General features: G+C 36.5%; 1 protein-coding gene across 1 annotated transcript; it reads left to right on the top strand.

Annotated features, from left to right (window-relative positions):
* Window positions 1–10915: 10915 nt before the first annotated feature.
* LOC126752168 (insulin-like peptide receptor) lies at window positions 10916–22883 on the top strand. The gene is made up of 8 exons (XM_050462775.1): window positions 10916–11813; window positions 14948–15028; window positions 15095–15261; window positions 16651–16773; window positions 19718–19844; window positions 19911–20128; window positions 20193–20502; window positions 21247–22883. Exons 1-8 carry the CDS (start codon window positions 11229–11231, stop codon window positions 22672–22674), a joined length of 3039 nt encoding a protein of 1012 aa, XP_050318732.1. The 5' UTR covers window positions 10916–11228; the 3' UTR covers window positions 22675–22883.
* The last annotated feature ends 1582 nt before the right edge of the window (window positions 22884–24465 follow it).

Here is a 24465-nt window from a genome sequence, read left to right as displayed (position 1 = left end):
AGTCGCCTTATACTACTAACAAAGGCGCGAAAAATTTGTGGTTTATAATTGACAAGAGGCGTACATGGAGAGGTCACGTGAAAACCAAAAAACCTTGCTTAGGTTAAGCCGTACTGGCTACTATGCTCAAAATCACGCCTCTATCTGAAGAAGTTACAAGCAAAAAAAATATTTTTAGAAATTCACAAGTGAATATAATCCCTTAAATTCAAATATACATATTGACTTGTTCAACGTCAACCACTTTAGAAAGGGCGCTATACGAGAGCAGATTGATATACTACTATGAGCAAGAAATAGTAAAATGTATGTCGTCCCCCTCAAAGTAATTCCACTTCTAATACACTTGTGCCAACGTTTCTTCCAATCCTCGAAACAGTTGTTAAAGCCAATTTCCAGAATAGCCTTCAATGCGCGTGGCGATTCACGTTTATTGTCTTCAATTTACTCCAAATGGTTTTCTCGGAGCGGTCATTTGAGTTTGCTGTATAGCCAGGAGTCACACGGATCTAAATCAGGCGAATGCGGTGGTTGCGGCACGATATTGGTTAAAAATTTGGCGAAAACTCACGAAAAATCAGTGTAGTGTGCAGAAGCCAAGAGTTGTCGGCTCATAATTACGGCCTTTTTAAGAATAGCAAACTACGCATAACACTCAAGTACAAGTAGTATTCCTTGTTGACAGTTTGGCGGATCGGAAGGAATTCGGAGCGCCCCACACCTCGATAATCGAAGAAAACTATCAACATAATCTTGATTTTTGATCTGTTTTGACGTGGGTTTTTCGGTTTTGGCCCAACTCTGCCAAGATATTCGGTCGATTGATCGTCTGCTTCCACGTCATAAGCATAGACCCAAGACTTATCGCCAGTAATAATACATTTCATGACATCTTGGTTATAGGAAAGCGTTGTTTCACAGACGTTAACGCGACGCTGTTTTTCGTAATAAAATTGAATGATTTTTGAACCAGTCGTGCTTTAATTTTTCTTAGGTCGAAATTACTTTTCAAAATGATTTTCATTGATTCTTCCGATTTTCCAACGATGTCAGTAAGATCTCTAACTGTTAATCCTCGATGCTCAAACACCAATTTCTTTATTTTATTGACGGCTGTCCTGGACGTGGTTCGTGGCCAACGCGTTCTTGACAGTCTTTAAATAATTCCTACCACAATCAAACATATGTTCGCGACAAACAATTAACACCGAAGATCTTTTCCAACATTCTTTAAGTTTTGGTACCGGAACTATTATTCCGCACTAGATAATCATCAATTTTTAGATAGGTATATTCAAAAATCGAGTATCTTAAACAATTTTCTTAATACGAGTAACAACATGAGCAAGCATATCCCATTAACTCTCATTGGAAGATGGTCTAAACCTTTGCGACACCACCATAAATAAACCAATAAGAAATGGCGTCCAAGAACTAACAAAATGTAATCATCGAAATTTTAATATTGTTATTACCTGGGTTGGCGCTAAAAGCAGCAACGGAAGAAGAGATGAAAGTGAAATGCAAATTCGTTCCCCAAATACTCCATATGTGCTAACTCTTATCGATCTTTTTTTCAAGAAATACATATAAGCCCATACTAAAGCAAATACATGTACGTTCGTCAAATGTGTCAGAATTCGTTCTTTGTTTGTTTTATTACCATTGTGGTGCAAGGCATACTCGTAAAACAAATAGTTTTTTTCCTGCAACTAATCGTTGTTGGGAGCAGCTGTTTGGTCGTGGCAGCAGATGACTACCAACATATGATCGGAGGACACAAAGCAACGTGCAGATCAGCTGTGTTGCTAAGCAGGTTATTGTGTTTCTAAAGCGTTTAGTCATGAAATTGCTCCATGTGCAGTACATATGTATATAAGTATGTATGTCTGTCCGTGTAATAATGTATAAGCTTTTTATGGTTGAATACTTTGGTGCATAGTATATTGAGGAAAATAATGCATTGTGAACTGAGAGCACAGTGGTTAAGGCTGCTCGAAACAGTAAATGGAAACTGCAGAAAAAACACAGAAAAAACGGCGAACAGTATTTGATCATCAGTGATCTATAGTGAAGCTTTTGGCACTATGCAAACTTTGGGAGCTCATATTATTTGGGTGGATTACTTGAAATAGCGCAACTGAGGGTGAGGGTGTTTTCTACAGCAAGCGAAGGAGCAGTGAGTTATACGAGCTTGATGATAACATCGTCGTAATACATTAGAGATATTGTCTTCAAGTTATGAAATAAAAGTGAATGAAATCGGTTGCCAAGTTATATTTTTTTCTTCACATACTTGTATAACAATTTTATGTGAAAGGGTGTTGTCACAAAATTATTGGTAACTTGAGATCAATATTAGATCATGAGTGATATGTTGTGATGATTTTGCCTGCTTGCATACTTCAAATCTCATATGATTTGTAGAGATTACACTGAGATTCAAAACAGTGCTATACAGCAAGCGATGAAGTAGCGAGTTGTACGAGCTCGATGATGACATCGTCATAGTTCATTGGAGGTCTCATATTCTAGATAAACACAAAAGCTAAAAGAAAAGTCTAGCCTAAAGAAAATTTAATCTTATTCTCTATCAAAAAAAGCTTTAACCTTTCGGCATGTATCTCTTCAACAAATTATTGAATAAAATATAATAAGAATGTGGTTGTCATGTGCTATTTTTTTTTCTCCATAACCAGCAGTTTTATATGAAAGGGTGTTGTCCCCAAACTCTTAGTGTCCGAAATATCAATAAAATATAATTGAAATATCAACGCTACATTGACATAATTGAATGTTTAATCGAATTCCTACGGAAATCAAACAATCTACTTGAGTTGTGGCAATAAATATGAAACTATGCGCACTCAGCGCAATTGTTAGAAAGATGATGAAAATATAAATGAATTAAATAAAAAAGAAGGCGTGGTAGAACTCAACCTAATCGCTGACCTTAACGCCCAGTCATCACTACGAGAACTACATATTTTCTTTTCAGAACGGCGTTGAACCAATCGTGCCATGACACACGTTAAACAATAGACTCGTAGCAATTCGATATCGATCATCAAGTGATCGACATTACGAACGACAATTGTAGTTGTACAATTTTAAGTGGTGGTGCGTGCGAACACAAGCCTATATATGAATATATATGAATTTATACTAACTGTCCTACAATCTAAGAAAAAAGTCAAATAATATAAAGAAATACCCGGCAGGAACATAAAGTCAAAATAAACAAATATATTTAAAATCAATAAATTTAAAGGAAATCAATGAAGAAATAATAAAAAACAATTCACGAGTCTTACCACCTCTAAATGAATAAACCCCGAAAAAATCTTTCCATGCTGACTATAAGCGTACAAATATAAAGTATAGGCAGCACTAAAAGAAGATAATAAAGACAAAGAAATTATTGTAACTCAAGATCAGCTTACAATTCTATTTAATTTGACTGTATTGGAAGAAATATTGGATTGATTTTACTTTGAAGAACAGTGAGAAACTAACAATCGGAGGCGTCAATAGCTGCTAGCTATGAGTGAACCCAGAGGGATACACTCCAACTTTACTCTCGAATCCACTCGGTCATATCAATAATTATGTTATTGAATACGGTATAGGTATTAGCTCTTGTCTGGCTGTGTTCTTAGCGAAGGCGAAGACGAAGGCAGCACTTGGCAATTTGAATTTTGTTTCTCCGATCTCAAAGAGTTCTAGAGCTTGTTATACAGCCAACCTTTGTTCTAAGCCTTATAATTAGTTCAGTGAAAAATCGATATCTATTTATGGAAAATCCTAATTTCGAATGACTTTAGTGGATCAGTATACTGATGAGTGTACTATATAATTATAGCGAATAACTCAATTTATCAAGTACAGATATCCGACTTTATCAACTTTAAATTTCGTGGATTTGGACTTTAGGTAAGCTAAGACTATGAAAACACTACTTTTTGGCACATCTTCCACCTATTCCAATAGGCTCCACATGTAACTCTTTACCATTTAAGTATAAATTTGAGAATCCAAATGAGTGTATATAGTTCACTTGCACTTGGAAAGTACTCTCACATACTTTGCTGACACATTGCTCATTGGTTTATACTACATACAACCATAGGTGAGTATGTACATATGTAAGTGCTACTGGCGCTGAGGATGCCGCTTCACACTTTTGCATTTGCCACTTGCCACATGCTGTCCGCCGTCTGCTGGCGGAAGATGTGCCTTCTTTGCGGCGGTCGTTAATATGGTCTCGGTTATGCATCGTTCGAGTTGTCTATCGTGTGCGCCTTCCCATACGTCAGCGCCAGACAATCTGGCACAGTCGACTTTCGTACGCGCTCGGTAGAAGATCGAATATCTTTTTGGAAACGTCAAAGTTTGCTTATAAAAAAATGATAATGCAGGAAACGGAAAGGAAATGAAATCATGAATTTAATGTGAAATCTGTATGTGTTCGATTAAATGATTAATTACTATAAGAGTTATATTAATGGAAGTGTTTTTTTAAGAAAAAATGTTGAAATTTTCAAAAGTAGTCATAAAATATTTTTAAAAATTAATAAATCACGCGTGGGTGGTTAAAAATAGTGTTTTTAGGAGTAATTAAGTGAACAATTTTGTTTTGTGTTTTAAAGTGAAAAAAATCCGATGTCACAAAATTATTGACGTTCAATGGATTACTTAAAAAATCATTATTTTTAACATGTTTATATATTTTTATATAAAGAAGTGTGATTTATCCTTATTTTGGTCAATATTTAACAACAAAAATATATTTATTAAAAAGAACTGCGCTTCAGATCGACATATCAAAAACTGAGGGACTTAAAATTTTTAATAAAATTTTATTTAAATTGTTAAAAAATATTTCCATTCATTTTTATATTTTAAAAATTGTTCTTGAAAAAAAACACATTTATTTTAGATTTTGATGTAATTCCCTAAATACCATTTGATCAAATTTGACCCGGACTAATCCATTTAAATTGCGCGCATATTTTTGAAAAACAAAACAAAAATATTTTTATTAAAAAAAAATATTTTATTCATATCAACACATCAAAAACTGAGGGACTTGCTCGCTTAGATGCAAACGGACATAGCTAAATCTAAATCGCAAATAATTTATAGTGTCTCCCACGTGTCCTTCCTGGTGTTACAAACTTCGTTGCAAACTTAATACACCCTGTTCAGGGTATAAAAATATTACTTACTATAATAAAATAAAAAATATAAAATTTTATTCAATTAAATTGTTAAACCTGCCCAGTGTACATAACTGTTCAAGATGAAAAATTCTATTAAATTTTGAAATAGTTCTCGAAACATCAAAACCGGTAGCACTTAAAAATATTTATATTTTTAATTATCATTAGTTTTAAATATAAAGCAATTTTTGAAACAATAAAAATAATCCACAAAAAAAATAAAAATATTCGTGCCTTGAAATTTCCAAACCTATCTCCTCACGATTGGCTCTTTTAATCTCATCGTAATGGTTTTAATTGCAATTTGTTGTTTTTCAAAAAACTACTTTTCGAAAACTATGTGAAGAAATATATAGGCAACCACTTTGATAGAAACACGTGAATCGTATGGTGAGGGATGATCAGTCAAATGAAAGTCAGTCTTATATTATAAATATTTTTGGGCTCAATTTTAAATATTTTTTGAAACAATAAAAATTCCACAAAAAAATAAAAAATAATAAATTTTACGTGTCGAGGTCCCTTAAGATGAAAATTGTTAGATTTCGTTGAAAAAATACAACAAAAAAATCCGTGGATGAAACATAAAAACTGATATAACCGCAGATATCTTCGGCATAATGAGCTACGGTTAAAAAGTAAAAAATTTACAAAAATGGGGACATTTAAAGAAGTGGAAGCTCATCCAAAATCTTTGTGGGTTTTGGCCTGATAAAATTCGATTTTTATACTCTTGCAACACGTTGCTACAGAGTATAATAATTTTGTTCACCTATCGTTTATACGTATCACCTAAAACTATTCGAGATAGATATAGGGTTATGTACATAGTGTATAAAAATGATCAGGATGACGAAACGAGTTGAAATCCTTATGACTGTCTATCTGTCCGTCCGTCCGTGCATGATGTAATTTGACTAGAAATATCTTGATGAAACTTCTTCTTCTTAATTGGCGTAGACACCGCTTACGCGATTATAGCCGAGTTAACAACAGCGCGCCAGTCGTTTTTTCTCTTCGTAAGGGGGCGCCAATTGGATATTCCAAGCGAAGCCAGGTCCTTCTCCACTTGGTCCTTCCAACGGAGTGGAGGTCTTCCTCTTCCTCTGCTTCCCCCGGCGGGTGCTGCGTCGAATACTTTCAGAGCTGAAGTGTTTTCCTTTATTCGGACAACATGACCTAGCCAGCGTAGCCTTGATGAAACTGCTATCACAAAATGGGATGATCGCAAATGGGCATAATCGGAACGCTGCCACACCCACAAAATGCCATTAACTAAAAACCTATAAAGTGCCATAACTAAGCACTAAATTAAGATAATAGTTTGTCAAAAAAGTCTTGCGGTATTTTCGCTAGTTGGCGCTGAATGCGCGTAGTTCTAGTTTTATTCGTCGCATCGGGTCATGCTATACCTTTTCGGAAAGCTCATTTCACGCGCTAACGCGTGTTTGATTGATTGTCGTTTCTTTTAAGTCGTCCGTGAGTTATAGCGTCGCAAACATGGAGCAAAACAAAGAGAAAATACGGCATATTTTTCAGTACTACTACGATAAAGGCAAAAATGCATCTCAAGCCGCCAATAAAATTTGTGCAGTTTATGGAACCGATACAGTTTCCATTTCCACCGCACAACGATGGTTTCAACGTTTTCGTTCTGGTGTAGAGGTGGTCGAAGATGCGCCACGCTCCGGAAGGCCTGTCGTCGAAAATTGCGATAAAATCGCTGAATTGGTCGAAAGAGACCGGCATAGTAGCAGCCGTAGCATCGGTCAAGAGCTGGGCATGAGTCATCAAAAATTCATTTCAATTTCAATAAAAAAAAAAAATAAATAAAAATACCGCAAGACTTTTTTGACAACCCATTATAAACCTGTAATTGGCACAGGAGATCGCAAAAGCACCTGTGAGAAAATAAATTTAAAAAGGTGGGCGTAGTCCGACCTCTAATAAGTTTAATGTACATATAATCTAAACCAATAAAGCAACAACAACCAAATATGTCTAGCACAAATACACCTACCGAAAAATGTAAAAATGAATGAAATCGGAAGATAACCCCGCTCACGGTATAAGAGTACTTCTCAAAACTACTAAAAGCGCAATAAATCGATAACTAAATACACCAGAGACATTATGATATGAGAGAGCTTTATGGGAGCCGGTGTGAGAATTGGGCGATGGGTGTGGCACCGCCCACTTTTTGATGAGTCATTGCTTTTCTGATCCCCAATATGCTTGATATACAGATTTTGGAACTTCCTAGTGACTTTATTCTGCATATATCGGCCAATATTTGAGTTATCTCTATGCCTAAAATAGATGAAATCGGGCGAAAACTTGACCTAGCCCTCATATAACAAACATATAACATCCGGGTGACTTTATTCCATATGATTGGTGATGGTACCTTAATGAAACTCAGAGAACATTTTATTAGTATGTGGCATATTTAAAGTATGTAGTATTGGCAAAAATATATAAAATCGGTTCGATGAGACCACCCCCAACTTTCGTTTTCTAACAAACCTTTTGTCGAGTATGTTGGTCGGTGTATGTGTTATAGTCTTATACATAGAGGTATATACAGTTGAACTTCCATAACTCAAACACTTGAGTTGGCAATGGAAGTCAATTTTCATAAAAATTTCCTTCCACAACTCGAAGCCTCTCTAACTCGAAGTTTTTTTGTGGATTACGATGATTCGAGTAAGGGAAGTTAAATTGTATATATAATAGCTTGGATTCCGACCCTCCATTGCTTTGATTCTTACAAGTTGCAAGAGTATAAAATATTCGGTTGCACCCAAACTTAATTCTTCTTAATTGTTTTTTTTTCCAAAATTGGAGTATATTTATAGAAGTTCTTTCCCAAGACTGCACGTTGTTAGAGAGTTTTTTAGAAATAGTTAAGAGAGTTATTTTTAAAAAAAAAATCCCAAAAATGTTGAAACGCCTTGCATTCTAAACAATTTCTCGAAAATTTCAAAATTCATACATGTGTCTTTTCTGATATTATTAGTTTTCGTATAATGAAGTGACTTTTTTTAAACATTCTTAATCTATCGGAGCTCTAAAGAATTTTTGTGAAAAAGAATCTATACTTTTTAGTGAAGCCTAACTTGAATCGATTAACTGTGCTACCAAACCAACAAAAAGTAAATGAACGCATCGGAAATTATATTTATAACTGTTGATATTGTTGTTGTTCTATAGTAAAAATAATTTTACGCTTAGCGCAAGTGCTATGGGAACGCAACAATTGGCGCATTTAACCTTTAACACTCGCCCACGTTGTGTGTTCGGACGTCTATTTTTTAATTGATATTGTCTTAATTTTTTTAATTTGTTTGTCCATTGTAAAGTTAAAAAGTGATATTTTTTGAAAGGTTAGAAAGCAATATTTTGTGAAGAAACGATACTGTTTCAAATAATTATGGAAACAATTTAATAATTCAAACAAGTTTTGTGCAATGAGGAACACGTGTTTCTGACTTAAAATTGAGTGGTGAATTGCATGTGATTAATTATTTATTCATTTTTAATATTTCTTATTATTAATTAAAAATATTAGAGATGAAAAAATTATTTAGCCAAAAAAAAATATTATTATTAACTAATATTTAAAAATTAAAAAAATTATCTAGCCAAAAATAAATTATTTAAATTTAGCAATCATTTTTATAAAATTTTATTTAAATGGTTAAAAATTATTTTCATACATTTTTATATTTTAAAAATTTTTCTTCAAAAAAAACGCAGTGATTTTTGAGATTTTGATGTACTATAATTCAGTAAATACCATCTGATCAAATTTGACTCGGACTGATGCATTTAAACTGCACGCGCAAACCGAATCGATAAAAAAAAGTTTCCTAGATTAGTAAAATCTTTTTATATGGTCATACTATGAAGTCCTTATATCAAATAACGTCTGTTTGGCTGCTGTTCTTTACGACACGAAAAGTTTGTCTGGCGATTTTTCCCGTGAAAAAAGTTGTACAACGTGTTTACTTGAAATTTTGTGTTTCCAATGGAATCAAAACTACAAATTCAAGGAAAATGTTGCAGAAGTGTTTTGGGGATTTTACTTTAACTCGAGCATAAGTATTTGGGTGACACAAAGCATTCAGTGAAGGTCGTGAAGTCATCGAAGACTTGCCTTATGAGAGAAAGACCAGAATCTTTTACAAAAACAACGTCGAGTAGAGGCCGAAAAAGAAATGCTTAGCAACGTAGCTTAGGACCCTATATTCATCAAATGAGGCGTAACCGAAAGACCACGTCAAAGTGTGTCAAAAATTAAGATAATGCTCCTCTTTTTCTTTGATTACCCCGGTGTGTTTCACCATGAACTCGTTCCATGCGGTCAAACGGTTTATAAGTAACATTACTTAGTCGTTTTGAGGCAACTGAAGTAATTTGTCGTAAACGACTGGATTTATTCCGACACATTATAGGAAACTTGTGACAGACTTTTTGGACGAACGCGAAAGGAGAGTCATCGCTCGGCCACCGTATTCGTTAGATTTGACATTTTTCAGTTTTAGCTGCTAAAAAATTCTTTACGTGGAAAGCACCACGAGTCTTTTAAAGCCATTAAAAGTCAGTCGCAGAAGACAGTGAAGGATTAAATCTTGGAATACTTTTGTTTAGGAGCCTCTTTTGACTTCGATAATAAACATTTTTACATAATTTTTTTTGTTAGTCCGGTTCAAATTTGATCACATGGTAATCCAGATTTTTTCTCATGCATGTCTACATTAAGGTGTTTTGCTTGTCGCCCCTGTTTACCTTACTAAACGGAACCAATTATTCGCAAAAAAAAAACACAAATTTCTTTTCGTTCGACAATAACAACAACATTTTGTTATATTGTGCTCATTTTGTATGGACGTCCTTAAAAATGTGCGCGACGAACATAAATTCGTATACTATCGAGATCGATGTGGCGTCATAAATTGTAATGTTAATTAAACGTAAGTTGGCACCTTAACTGCGAATTTTCACGACAAACGGCAAACGCAAACAACGACAGCAGTCAATATAAGACAATAATAAGGAGGGAGCACAAGTCAAGTGTATCACATGCATGCATATATGCAAACACACAATACACCGAGGTAACTGTCTAAGTGAGAAAAACAAATAACAACAAAAACGTGCGCATTTATAAAAGAAATAAAAGACAACAACAAAATTTAATCGAATAACGTAAAATCAAGTGAATCTCGCAGCAGGATCTGCAGCGCACAGCAGAGCAGCGGAGCCCACGCGAACAAATGATCACGTGCACAATGCTTATGAGCGCGCGAAAAGGTGAATATGTAGAGTGAAGAAGCGACTGATTGCAGTTAGTGGTGAACTGTGATGATAGAAATAAAAGAAAATAAAAAATAAAGAGAACAAAAAGTCGGAAGTGAAGATATTGAAGTGAGGAGCACGTGGACAAAGTAGTGTTGAGAAAAAAATAATTAAATATTAATTTATAAATTAAAAATAAAATAATAAAAATATAAATTAAATAGTGTTGAGAAAAAAAATCGTATTAAAATAAAAATAAAATATAAATAATTTATTAATAAATAAAAAATAAAAATATTTTATACTTTTTGTAAAAAAAAAATTGTATAAAAAAAAAATTGTATAAAAAAATAATTTAAAAAAAATAAAAAAATTAAAAATGTCGATCGACTGTGATTTTTCTGTAAATATTTTGTAAGAGAAAAGTGAAAGTGTTTTTAAAAAATAATATCCCTTAACAATATTTCACGAAACTGTTGCGAATAAGTTGAGTAATTCTTTGACCTGCCAAATACTCCTTACAGGAGCACAGCAATCGCGGTAGTGTACAATAATAATAAAAAAAATTAAATTTAATAAAAAAAATTAATATAGTAAATTATAAAAAAAAAATCCACAAAACATATATTTTCAAAAATTCAACTCAACCTTAACAACCATAAAGTGTCGAAATCAGCTGATACGCCGCATAAAACAGCACCGAGGATGGCAATTTGCCAGCCAGCCTTGTCAGCACCGCACACCCGCTCCATCGTAAAGCCGCGGCGGCTACAACAATGCGCAAATAAAAATGTTTGCCACAACAACAGCAGCGATTCGCTAAGCAGCATTTGTGCGCCACATATGGCATGCGCCAACCACAAGTTCCTATTAATTGTGTTCCTTTGCACTGTGGGCTTACTGCTCACCGTGTGTCGTCTGCCCACCGTCAATGCAGCTACAAATCCGCGCGTAGCGCCTAGGCCAGTGCGCACCGAGCCGGGCGAGTGTCGTAGCATTGATGTGCGTAATGACTGTGAGAGTTTCGAACAATTACATAACTGCACTGTTATACGCGGTTTCCTGTTGATTGTCCAGGTACCGGCGGAGAACTATGATACGAAGGAACCGTGTCATCATGAGAATTATACTTTTCCGCTACTGCGTGAAATCAGCGATTTTCTGATATTTCATGATGCGCGCGGTTTGCGTAGCATACGTAATCTATTCCCCAACTTGGCTGTGATACGTGGTCGCCGTTTATTTCTCAACTATGCTCTTGGCATTACGAATATGCCCGATTTGGAAGCGGTAAGTGAAGATATTATCTTCTCTAATTTGACTTGCTTTGTGTTTTACTGGTTCTTTTTAGTTAAGTTGTTTTATAAAAGCTACTTTCAAGTTCGTTGAGTTTACTTAATGCGACTTTTTTGCAGATGAATATCTTCGGAGATTTAGCATTGTTTTGTGGAATTATTCGTGTCAAATTTATTTAAGATATCTTGTCGTCGGTTAGTTCGTATGTCAGCTATAAGCTATAGTAGTTCGGTATCGGCGGTTCGAATAGATTTTAGGGAAAAAGGAACATGTGCAAAATATCGGATCGATATCTCCAAAACTAGATGGACTATTTCGCGTATATACAGAGGAACTAACGGACATGGCTAAGTAGACTCAGCTCATTATGTTGATCATTCATATATGTATATGTATGTATACAAAGGATGAGACATTTCGAGGTTCCCTACTATTTTTAAGAAAAAACGCACAAAATTCAAAATTATTGGGGAATGTTTATTATCATTCGATAAAAGATACTTTGACATTTATTTTTTGAAGATTATTTCTTTTAAATGTTGGCCGCGGCTACGTCTCAGATGGTCCATCCGTTGAGTCAAGTTTTTGAGCATTTCGACTGGTAACTGGCGAATGATACGCGTGATGTTTTACACCAAGGCCAAAAGAGAGATTGTCCGCATAGTCTTCAGACTATACATATCCCCATAGGAAAAAGTCTAATCGTGAGATATCATACGATCTTGAAACGTGAAATTATCTGCTAACCGAAGTGTTCGCTCAATAAATCCATTGATTTATGCGATGTGTGGAAATTTGCGGCGTATTGTTGAAACCAATTGTCGGCAAGATCATGAGCTTCAATTCTAGCCATCAAATAGTCGGTTGCGTTCTCACCGGCATATTTTTTTTATAATATATGGACCGATGATTCCACCGGCCCACAAACCACACCAAACTTTTGCTTTTTCTGGATGAAATGAATTTCTTAAGTTTGTTCTTCGTCCCAAATGTGGCAATTCTGCTTGTTTACATACCAATTGAGTCAGAAATAGGCCTCATAGCTAAACAAAATTTGGCTCGGATGTTTTTGGAACGTTTCCAGGTCGAGCGGCTTCAGTCCGTGCCAAAAGTTGTATTTTATGCTCTTGCAATTTAAGATCTCGACATAAAATGCGCCAAGGCGTTCCATACGTCTGTCCGAATTGCCGCTGCGAATATTCGGTCGAATATTATTGAATAATGAATGCTAGGTCTCACGTTAGTAACGGGTGATCCAATTAGACGTACTAAAGTATGTATAATCTAAAACAACTGACGAACAAATTTTTATAATTCCTAAAATTCCTTTGAAAAGGAAGTTTATCAGTTTGAAAAACAATTACCATCCGTCAATTTTTTCACAATCACTTCATATCAACACTTTAAGATTAATCAATAAAAATATCACTAGCAGAAACTAGGAGCTCTCTCAGCTTTTCACGCTCCCAACTTGCGCTCTCTTCTGCTAAATTTCGCTGAATTTTCGGGTTAAGAAACGCTTTTCCAGCAGAAATTGTGGTAGCTGGCAACAGTAAGGAGATAAGAAACAAAGCTAATGATTTTCTTTTTTTTATTCAAATATACATATGTAGTATATAGCATACCGATCTTTGTGTCGGAAAATGTGTTTTGTAAGAAAACATCAGCCAAAAGTCATCGTATATGGTGAATGTTTATGGTGAATATTCTCTAGCTGAGCAAACGTACCAAAGTGGTTTGACCGACTTAAAAATGGTGATTTTGGCTTCGAATACGAAGAACGTCTTAAATGCACATAAAAGTTTGAAGATAAGGAACTGAACGCATTACTCGACACAATCAAAAGCAAGGAAAATGGGGGTAATATGAATTGAAGCCAAGAGACTATGAAAAGGGTTTTTCGAACAAAAGATTCATGAACTTCTAAAACCGGGCAAAACCTTTAACGAGAAATGTTAGCGATAACAACTCATTACATAAATTAAAAGTAGTGATTACCAAAAAAACGCTCAGAATTTGTGACTTTATACGTAATAATTTTTTACCATTATAAAGCTCAGTCTCATAATTAAAGACCGGCGGCTAAGAAGTTTTGCTTCACTCGCCTTATAGCCAAGACCTTGTCCCTCCTAACTACCTCTTGTTTCGGTCGATGTAGAACGCCTTCACACTAAAATAATGTAACAAGGATTGATTTGATTCATTCCTGCTCGTCAAGCAGGTTCAATTCTTATGGAATAGAATCCACAAATTGCCAGAAAGATGGGAAAATATTATAGCTTCAGATGGGCAATACTTTGAATAATACTATTTTTCTTAAGTAAGCGTTCAAATTAAAAAAAAAAATCGCACGAATATATGTAGTTAGATTTGATCTACATGAGAATTTTGTTACAAAAAGTCATAGTAGAGTTAAACGAGTCCAACTCAGGTTAATGCGAACATTGACGTCTTTTCTCACTTTTTCGACATTAATTAAGTCTTTAAGCTTCAAATCAAACCTGGGGAGCCTACTTAAAAATCTTTAATACTTCATATGCTGATACATGATACTTGTACATTAGAAACAGCAAGTTTGAGAATATTAGGTCTGTTTTGTGGCGACACACGCCAGCAAAATGGGGGTGACGATCGGGAAGACTGCAGGAAATGTGTAGAGCTAGACACCAGGGAAACAATGGAGCATCACTTGTGCACTTGTCCCGCATTGGGAAGACTACGCTGTAAGCATCTGGGATCTCCACGGTCCCTCCAGTGTATCATGGAGAAGGTATCGATTGTGAGGCCACAGAGTCTGTTAAAATTCGCGTCAAGAGCGTAGGGAGGGCATACTAAAGGATCGCTACTCCTCATAGACCTAGCAACTGACATCCATCTGGTATCGCAAAGGCTCAAAACTTTTCTATGCGTGGCTTATTGGCCTACCAAATTAATCTAACCTAACCTTTAGGTTAAAACATGCTGTCGGTTTTGTCGAATTAGTAGCCAGAATTTAAGTTTTGTGTAAAATTCTCTTTGACCTTTAAGTTTTGAATTTATTTTAGTTTCTCATTAAATATACATACAAAGGTGCATACATACATATATATTAAAGCGAAACTTTATATATATTGTTCCAATTTTTTCAGTTGGAATTCCCTTCATTAATAGCGATACAACGTGGCCACATTTACATAAACAACTGTCCGAAGCTCTGCAATTTAGACAAGGTATATTTCTTTTTATATGTTCTCATTGCTTTATTGAAAAACTAATTATAAATCACAAATTTTCAGATTGATTTCGATCGCATCACATTGTCGGTGGGTGAAAATCATGTTTTTCCCAAGGCGCCAGAAGATTGCCCCAAGAAAACCGTTTGTCAAAACTGTGTTACCGAACATTGTTGGTCGAATGATGTTTGTCAGCGTTTTGAGAATGACAATCTAATTGATGCAGCCAAGTAAGTAATAATTTATTGAAATAAAATTTATTTGAAAAGAGTTTTGAAAAGTTTGAAATATCAGATTAAACGGTTACATACAGTTAGATGGCCGAAAAAAAACGAATTTTCCAGAATTTTTTCTGAGAAAACTTTTAAATTTATTGATCCAAAAATTGGGACACATATTATGGTATCTTTAAACTGTATTTTAAGACGTAGTATTAGTAAAAATATTTATTTTGAAAGGAACTACAGCTGATCACCGGGAACTCCACTCAGAAAAGACGTTTTGCGGTGACCACTATATCTCTGAACTGGATCCTCCAAATCCCAAAACCAAACAGACTTCGTTAAAGTAATGTTAAATATAGTAAAGCAAATAAGAAGAAATAAGCAAAATACAATTTTTGCACAAAATGGCAGTTTCTCAAAAGAAAAAATCGATTTTAAACCAAAATTTCGGCCTTAAAGTGCTTACAAAAAAAAAAAACATTTATCGATGGGAAAAAATCTTCGTTTAATTACAAAAAAATATATTTAAGAAGCTCGTGTTAAAATTTGAGACTAGTCGGCTTAGCCGTTTTCGATGTTGGTCACCGACTTTCAAAACACCATTTTGAGAAAAACGCGTTTAAAGTTTGGAATGCACTTCCAAGCACTCTGAAACGCCTTTTCAAATTTGCGTGTAACTTCGAAAATATTCACCGGAACGATATGAAATTTTCTGTGTGTATTCTGAAATATATGTACATTAAGAAAATAAAATATAAAAAATTGATTTCTTGAAAATTCTAACTGTATATAATGCCTTAAAAGTCATTTAACTATCATACTATATATACTAAGCAATATCAAACGATTTTAATTCTGATAGATTCGGATAAAGAAAACAGTCAGCAACCAACGAAGGCTAATGCGCATGCAGCCTTAGGGTTTGCGAATATAAAAAAAACACTCACTTGAAATTTCAAGGTTAAATCTATTTCACTGATTATTAAAAAATGTTATTGCAAATGACCACCCAAATATTGCACTGATGCTGTCTTTGATTGAATTTTGTTTTGCTGATCTATTTTGCATAATGTGCAATATAAATATACTATACATATACATACTATATACTGGAACCGCAACAACCATCAACATCTTAATTTCTGTGCGCGGAACCAATTAATGGTTAAAAACAAATCAATTGTTAAATTTATTCATAAATGCATATAGCTGCTTCCGCTCTTTATACTTGCATTGCCTCAGTGTTAAAACTTATTAAAGTGTATGGGTATAAAAAAGTGGCGGCAAAATAATATTATTCATTTCTGAAAACTTTTTTTTAACTGTCTTCTTTCAATTATAATAATATTATTTATTCCTAAAACAATTTTTAATGCCTTCTTCCAATTTCTTTAGAGGTATTCAGCATTGTCACAGTGAATGTCTCGGCGGCTGCTACAATAGTTCAAGTGATGGTTGCTACACGTGTAAAAATCGGGAGGACCACGGTAACTGCGTGAAGGAGTGTCCACCAGATAAGTGAGTATAGACCAATAATTAAGAGAATATGTATGTATATAACTTATAAACTTAACTAAACCTACGATATGTATCAAACTCTTTGTCCTAATGGGTCTATAACTATTCTCTTGCGGTTTTTGTTTTTAAAATTTGAACGTTTATTTAAAAAAATAAAGTACAATAGCAGCGAGTGATCCAAGTAGGAGTACTTTTCTCAATAGCCTGTTTTCGACTGATCACGCGTTTCAACATGGAAAGACTTACGCTTGAACAAAGTTTACAAATCGTTCAACTTTATTACGAATATGCATGTTCTGTAGAGAATGTGTTTCGCGCGCATCGCTGAACATAATTGGCCTACTGAGCGTACTATTCGCAACATCATCACCTATCTTGATATCCCGCATTAATTATTGGATAATATTCGACCTAATAGATCACGTCCAGCACTCAGTGGAGAAAATATAGCAGCCGTAGCTGAGAGTCCACAGAGACGGCGCCGTTCGTAGCAACTCGAACTGACGTATGGAACGACTTGGCCATTTTACTTCGAGGTCTTAAATTGAAAGCGTCGAAACTACAGTTAGTGCGAGAACTAAAGCCGTTCGTCCTTCCCAAACGACAACGAATCGCTCTATGGGCTCCTGAAAAGTTGCAAGAAAATCTGACGTTTTTTTAAGTGCCGCATTTGGGACAAAGAGCAAACCTAAAAAATTCAAGAGCTACCATTTCGTTTGGCTACCAAGATCGTGTGATATCACACCGTTAGACTTTTTCCTGTGAGAATATGTAAAATCTAAACTCTATGCGTCCACTTCGATTTAAACCTTTGAGCAAAACGTCACGAATGTCATTCGACAGTTACCAGTTGAAATGCCCGAACGAGTCATAGAAAATTGGACTCAACGGATGGACGATCTAAGACGTAGTCGCGGCCAACATTTGTAAGAGATAATCTTCAAAAAATAAATGCCAAATTATGTTCTTTTTGAATGATAATTAAGTTTGAAGTTTCTGTGTTTTTTCTTTAAAAATGTAGGGAACCTCGAAATGGATCACTCTTTATAATTCACATTATTGCTCAGAATTGTGTCGGCCTAGCGACTAAGAATGAATTAAGCCAATTTATGATACCCTATTCTGATGTGAACCATATTCCAGTGAGAGTGTTCTGAAACGACTGAAACAAATTGTAGTTTGAAGGGGATAAGGTGGGTTAGGCAAAATTTCCCAGCCGCTGTTGGGTTGGCCAGATTTCACATATGATTTTTTGCGTTTAGAATTGATCAAAGTCTCTTGACATCAGTTCATACATATGACACCGGATTTCGTTTCTTTTGAATGTATCCGACTTCTTTAAAAGGCTGCTTGATTCTCTCCCAATGATTTTGCGAGCTTGTCTTTTGCAGTAATCTTCATCGCGTAAAGCTTGCCTTAAAACGATTGCATTGATGACCCCCAAAGAATTTGCGGGCTCTTCCTGTGTTTGGCAACAATATTCATAGAGTAATGCTTCCAATTTCTCATCTTCAAACTTTTTTGACCGCTCAGGATGTTATTCATATTCCTAGGAAAAATCACCACTTTTAAGTCGGCCAAACCATTTTGGCACTTTTGATCACCTAGAACATATTCACCTTAAACGTCCACCAAAATACGATGACGTTCGGCTGAGATTTTCTTCATATTAAAGGAGTGAATAAGCACTTCTTATTCCGAAACTGCTTACGCGATTATAGCCGAGTTAACAACAGATTTCGCTACGTGGCGCCAATTGGATTTTGCGTTTAGTCAGGTCCTTCTCCACTTGGTTACCAACGGATGGAGGTCTTCATCTTTCATATTTGGTACTGCGTGAAACTTTCAGAGCTGGATGTGTGTTTTCATCCATCCGGACAACATGACCTAGCCAGCGTAGCCGCTGTCAATTCGCTGAACTATGTCAATGTCGTCGTATATCTCGTTCAGCTCATCGTTCCATCGAATGCGATATTCGCCGTGGCCAATGCGTAAAGGACCATAAATCTTTCGCAGAATTTTTTTTCTCGAAAACTCGTTCGAATCGGTTGTTGTCATCGCCCAAGATTTTCTTCAAACTGACAGCAGGACGGGAATGAGCGACTTATTCATATTTTGTTCGTCAAGAATCACCACTTTTCAAAGTCGAAGTAGCACCTGTTGGCAAGAAACCATTTTGGGACATTGTTTTGATCACCTAAATAGAGAAAACTACAACTTCAACCTTAAATGTTCACCAAAATGACGATGACGTTCGGCTGCCAGACCCATTTTCTTCATATTAAAGCAGAATGAATAAGCACTACCGGCAAAAAAAAACAAGTTCAACATATTTGTGTGAAAAAATTATTGTTGTTTAGGTTCAGATTAATTCTTCTTATCACTGTTTGGCACCAATTGTTGATTCCAAGTGTACCCACATCCTTGTCCACCTGGTCTTTCGAAAGGAGTGGAGGTCTTCCTTTTCCTCCGCTTCCTCTGGCGGGTACTGCGTCGAATATTCTCAGAGCTGGAGTGTTTTCAACTATTCGGACAACATGATATAGCCAGTGCAGCCGCTCTCTTTTGATTCGCATTCCATCGACTGCGGTATTTGCCGTTGCTAATGCGTTAAATATTCCGAAGAACCTTTCTCTCGAAAACTCGTAACGCTAACTCATCAGATGGTGTCATCGTCTATGCTTCTGCACCATATAGCAGGACGGGGTTGATGAGTGACTTGTAGAGCTTGGTCCTTGTTCGTTGAGAGAGGACTTTTCAGATGAATGACATTTACCGAGAAAGACGGGAGAGGACAGTAGCTTCCCGACATATGTCTGGAATATTGGAACAATGGAATACTCAGCAAATGTATTAAATCATCATATATCCAATGAATAGAAGATACTACCCCTTATACGCTCGGATTCAACATATTGTAATAACTACTTATGTTATATTTCAGATACTTATTGGAAATTGATCAAACCTGTCATACGAAGGATGAGTGTGTGAAACTCTTTAATATAACTAGCATGACTGTAAAGGACAACAAATGCTTGATACAGTGTCCGGAAGGTTGGGTATTTGATGTAAGCGTATACATATATTTTAAAAATTTTAGGCTAAAATTGCTTAAACCTCAATTTCCTACCTAGGTCAATGGACGTGACATAATTAATTGCATACCATGCGATGTGGAAATGCGCGACAATATCTATACCATATTCAATTTGGGCGATGCCGATCGTCTGCGCGGCTGCAAGTCACTCAACGCGAGCGTTATCATATCCATACGCAATACGGTTAACGAAGATGATTTAGTGAAAAGTTTGGGTAATTTACAAGAGATCGGTGGCTATTTGAAAATCATTGGGTAAGCCGTAATTTTGCATCAATAATTTATTGTTTTATTCAAACTGCTGGCATTTTTTCTTTAGTTCCGACGGACTTACGAGTTTAAAGTTTCTTAAGGGTTTACAGAGGATCTCCGGTAGAGGGGAACTTTTGGAAGCCGGCTTGTACGGACTCGTTTTATATGATAACGAGAACTTGAAAGATTTGTGGCAACCGCAGAAGAATTTCGAGGTGGTACATGGCAGCATGTATGTGGAGATGAATAAAAAGTTGTGCAATCGTAAATTGCGTGAATTCGCGCGAAAAGTGAGACACGATGTACTGAAAGACGCATTACAAGTAAACGATCAGGAGGTGCTGTGTGATCCCGCGAAATTGTCTTTGCACATTGAGGTGAGTATGCTGAGCATATTGTTGTCTTTTTGGCGGAGAGTCAATTGATATTTTTGGAAGCAACTTAAAGAGTATGAAAGCATGCCACATTCAAGAACATCGATTCGTGTCGTTCCCATGACAGTCCGGTCTACGTAAACGGAACGGATCCTGATTTTTCCCGGTTTAGGACTGCCACCTTGGCAGAATTTCTTTTCGATTATAGAGACTTGAGTGGCTAGTTTGATATACACCAGCTTCCAAATTCTTCTCTACTTTATAGCATTCCGATAGAGGTCACTGACTGATAGCGGCACATGCCCCTAGAATGGGGTTGACAGATCGAGAAGACTGCAGAAATGTTTAGAGCAGGGCACCAGGGAAACTGTGGAGCATCCTTGTGCACTTGTCTCGCATTGGCAAGGCTACACTGTAAGCATTTGGGGTCCTCACGGTATGTTACACTAAAGCAGGTATCGATAGTGTGGCCGCAGAGTTTGTTAAAATTCGCATCAAGCGCAGGCATCATAAAGGTTGAATACTTCTCTTGGACCTAGGAACTGAACTCCATCTGGTATCGCAAAGAACCAAAACTGGTCGATGCATGGCTTATTGGCCTACCAGTTTAAACTAATCGAACCCAACCTACAGCATTCCACTTTCCTAACATCTCACAAACCCGCTCATATCTACACATTAAGTTTTTTGACTCCTTTATAAACTGTAGCTTGCTACTGTAACTCTTTATTTTTCATAACCCCACAGATATTATCTCATCGTTCAGCGAAATTCAGCTGGCCCAAAGAGCAAACATCTAGCGAAGTGGAAATCATGTATCGTCCGATAGCAGCGAATGAGGAGTTTGTAGAGCACAGCGAGCTGGATACACATATCTGCAGAAGAATTCAATGGACTCGCATACTCGCTTTTCCAAAGGACTTAGAAAGCAATGAGACACACTACATATATACCGCAAACGATTTGAAGCCAAGAACACGTTACGCATGTCTGGTGAAAACCTTCGGACTCGCCGACATACACGATACTCGAAGTGATTTGATGTATATGATCACGAGAGTGGACCTGCCGGCACCGCCAACAATCAATATCGTGCGGAAAAATGATGTTTCACTCACAGTGCAACTGGAACATTCGCCTGACGATGTCGTAACCTATTATAAACTGGAGGTCTATAATCTGACCGACAATAAACTGTTGTTGGATCATCGTGATTTCTGCGTGCAACCGAGTCACATGTATCACGACAAGGACACATTTGTCAGCAACGACGAGGATGAGGATGCATGTTGCAGGCGCAAGGAAGAAGAAGCAGACGATCATCGCTTCGTGCACAATATGCGCAAACTGTTCGAGTGTAATTTGGATAAAATGGAAAATTGCCGTCCCGACACCAACTTGGCCGAGCTGTCGCCCGGTACGGTTTCGCCACTGAACGCATGGTTAAGAAAGAATTTGGATGCAACGTCGCGTAATGCGACAATCATTACGCATTTGAAACGTTTTAGCCTGTATACGCTACAGGTGCAGTCCTGCAACGAAGCAGGTTGTGGTGCATACGCTTTTCACTCGACGCGCACGAACTTCTCCATTAGCGGCGACAGTTTGGAATCGCTAATGGCTTGTCGTGTTGGCGGTCTAAATGAGTTTCATGTATACTTTCCGGAACCGCAGAATGCGAACGGTATGATCACCTCTTATGTGGTGCATTTCCGTCTACATCAACCAGATGCCGATACTTTTCGATCACACAACGAGTGCGTAACACGTTCCCAACATGAATTTAATAATTATCAATTAATCGCACAATTGCATGCGCCCTTCAATGAGGTAGCGGTGCGTGTTTTCTCGCTGGCCGGTGGCTTCCTCACGCCTTGGATGCCGATCACTATTTGTCCGTTTCAATCGGCTATCGTTAAAATGGGCGCTGTTACCGAGCAGAAAAAGGGCTATGCCGGCAAGATAATTATGTCATGCTTCTTGTTCGGTGTTTGCTCCTTCATTGCGTGGGGTTGCTTCAAATGGGGTTGGTGGCGTTGGCGTCGGTTCGAAGAAATACGCCGTCATCTCTCACGCCTTTGGAACTGGGAGCCACGGCGTATTGGTGATGGTGGTCAATCGCTTGTTGAATATCGCAATGTGCCCGAAGAAGAGCGACTGGAGAGTTCGGGGTAGTGTTGACCAATGGAAAACTTTTAAAAATATGTCTAATGGGTTTAAACAAATTTAAAGAAATTAATTGTTGTATTATATTCTTGTTTTTACTTTTTAATTTTTTTCGTTACAAAATCAAAGTGTTATAAATATTTGAAAAAAAGTTTCCTTTGTTTAATGTATATTTGTTAACAATGCGTTAAATATTTTACCGTTAGTGTAATACAAGATTATTTTAATTTAGTATTATTTATGTTTTGTAGTATTGATCTTTAAGCGTTTTAAATATTGTATGCAAATTTCAAGGTAAAAACTTTTAAGTTCATACAAATATTTATATTTAAAATAATAGGCTCTTAGCAAATTTAAAAAAAAAATCTTTAATTGAAACCAAAATGTGAATTTAGCTAAGCGAGCTTGATTTGAATAAAAATTATTACTTCTCTTAACCGCCTTATTTTAATGTCTTACGTTGGGTTAGTTCGTTTCTGACGAGGTATTATGACTGGAGAGATAATGGGTTGTCAAAAAAGTCTTGCGGTATTTTTATTGAATTTTTTTTTTTTATTGAAATTGAAATGAATTTTTGATGACTCATGCCCAGCTCTTGACCGATACTACGGCTGCTACTATGCCGGTCTCTTTCGACCAATTCAGCGATTTTATCGCAATTTTCGACGACAGGCCTTCGGAGCGTGGCGCATCTTCGAACACCTCTACACTAGAACGCAAACGTTGAAACCATCGTTGTGCGGTGGAAATGGAAACTGTATCGGATCCATAAACTGCACAAATTTTATTGGCGGCTTGAGATGCATTTTTGCCCTTATCGTAGTAGTACTGTAAAATATGTCGTATTTTCTCTTTATTTTGCTCCATGTTTGCGACGCTATAACTCACGAACGTCTTAAAAGAAACGACAATCAATCAAACACGTGTTAGCGCGTGGAATGAGCTTTCCAAAAAGGTATAGCATGACCCGATGCAACGAATAAAACTAGAACTACGCGCTTTCAGCGCCAAATAGCGAAAATACCGCAAGACTTTTTTGACAACCTAATATTATGAGTTATAACAGAGGTGTTTTTTCATAAGAAAAGTAATCTTTCATTTACTTGATAAGAAATCGGTGAAAATTCTTTATAATCTCTAATGATTCCGTTGCGATCGCTTAGAAATCGATATTGCTTCGTTGAAAACACGAGATCATTTCGGAATGCGGCGAACTTAGAGAGTTGTTAACGTTGTCAGAACATTAGAAATAGTTCCTAAAAAATTTGAGAAAATCAACACACCAACATCAAATCAAATATGACCCGAACGTAGATTAGATTAGATAAATAAATGAGGATTGCACCACGACCTAAGGTCTATTGTGCCCTCTCCTAAGTCACAAATTCCAATATACTTTTACGTGACATTGAGGCGATGTGATTCCTATTTGGAAATAAGGATCCAGGGGTCTTTATATAGCGCCTACAGACTCCTGTGCAGTCAATTAGCAGGTGTTCTGTAGTTTCAGACTCCATGTCCCAGAACCGGCAATTCGCACTAGAAGCTAGACCACAGTCACCAACCCGAAAAAATTACGGTTCGGTGCGGTTTATGGGCCGTACTTCTTCCGTGATGATCAAGACCGACACGTTACTGTGAATGGGAATCGCTACCGCTCAATGATAACCGATTAGTTTTGAACGGAATTGGATGATATGGACTTGGACAATATGAGGTTCCGACAGAACGGCGCCACAGGCTACTCAGCGAATGTCACAATAGATTTATTGGAAACCAAGTTTGGTGAACGCCCAGATA

This window comes from Bactrocera neohumeralis, chromosome 3 (assembly GCF_024586455.1).
Source record: "Bactrocera neohumeralis isolate Rockhampton chromosome 3, APGP_CSIRO_Bneo_wtdbg2-racon-allhic-juicebox.fasta_v2, whole genome shotgun sequence".
In the NCBI taxonomy this organism is placed as follows: Eukaryota; Metazoa; Arthropoda; class Insecta; order Diptera; family Tephritidae; genus Bactrocera; species Bactrocera neohumeralis.
The sequence above is the reverse complement of the archived record's forward strand: the minus strand, read 5'-3'. Positions and strand labels throughout refer to the sequence as shown.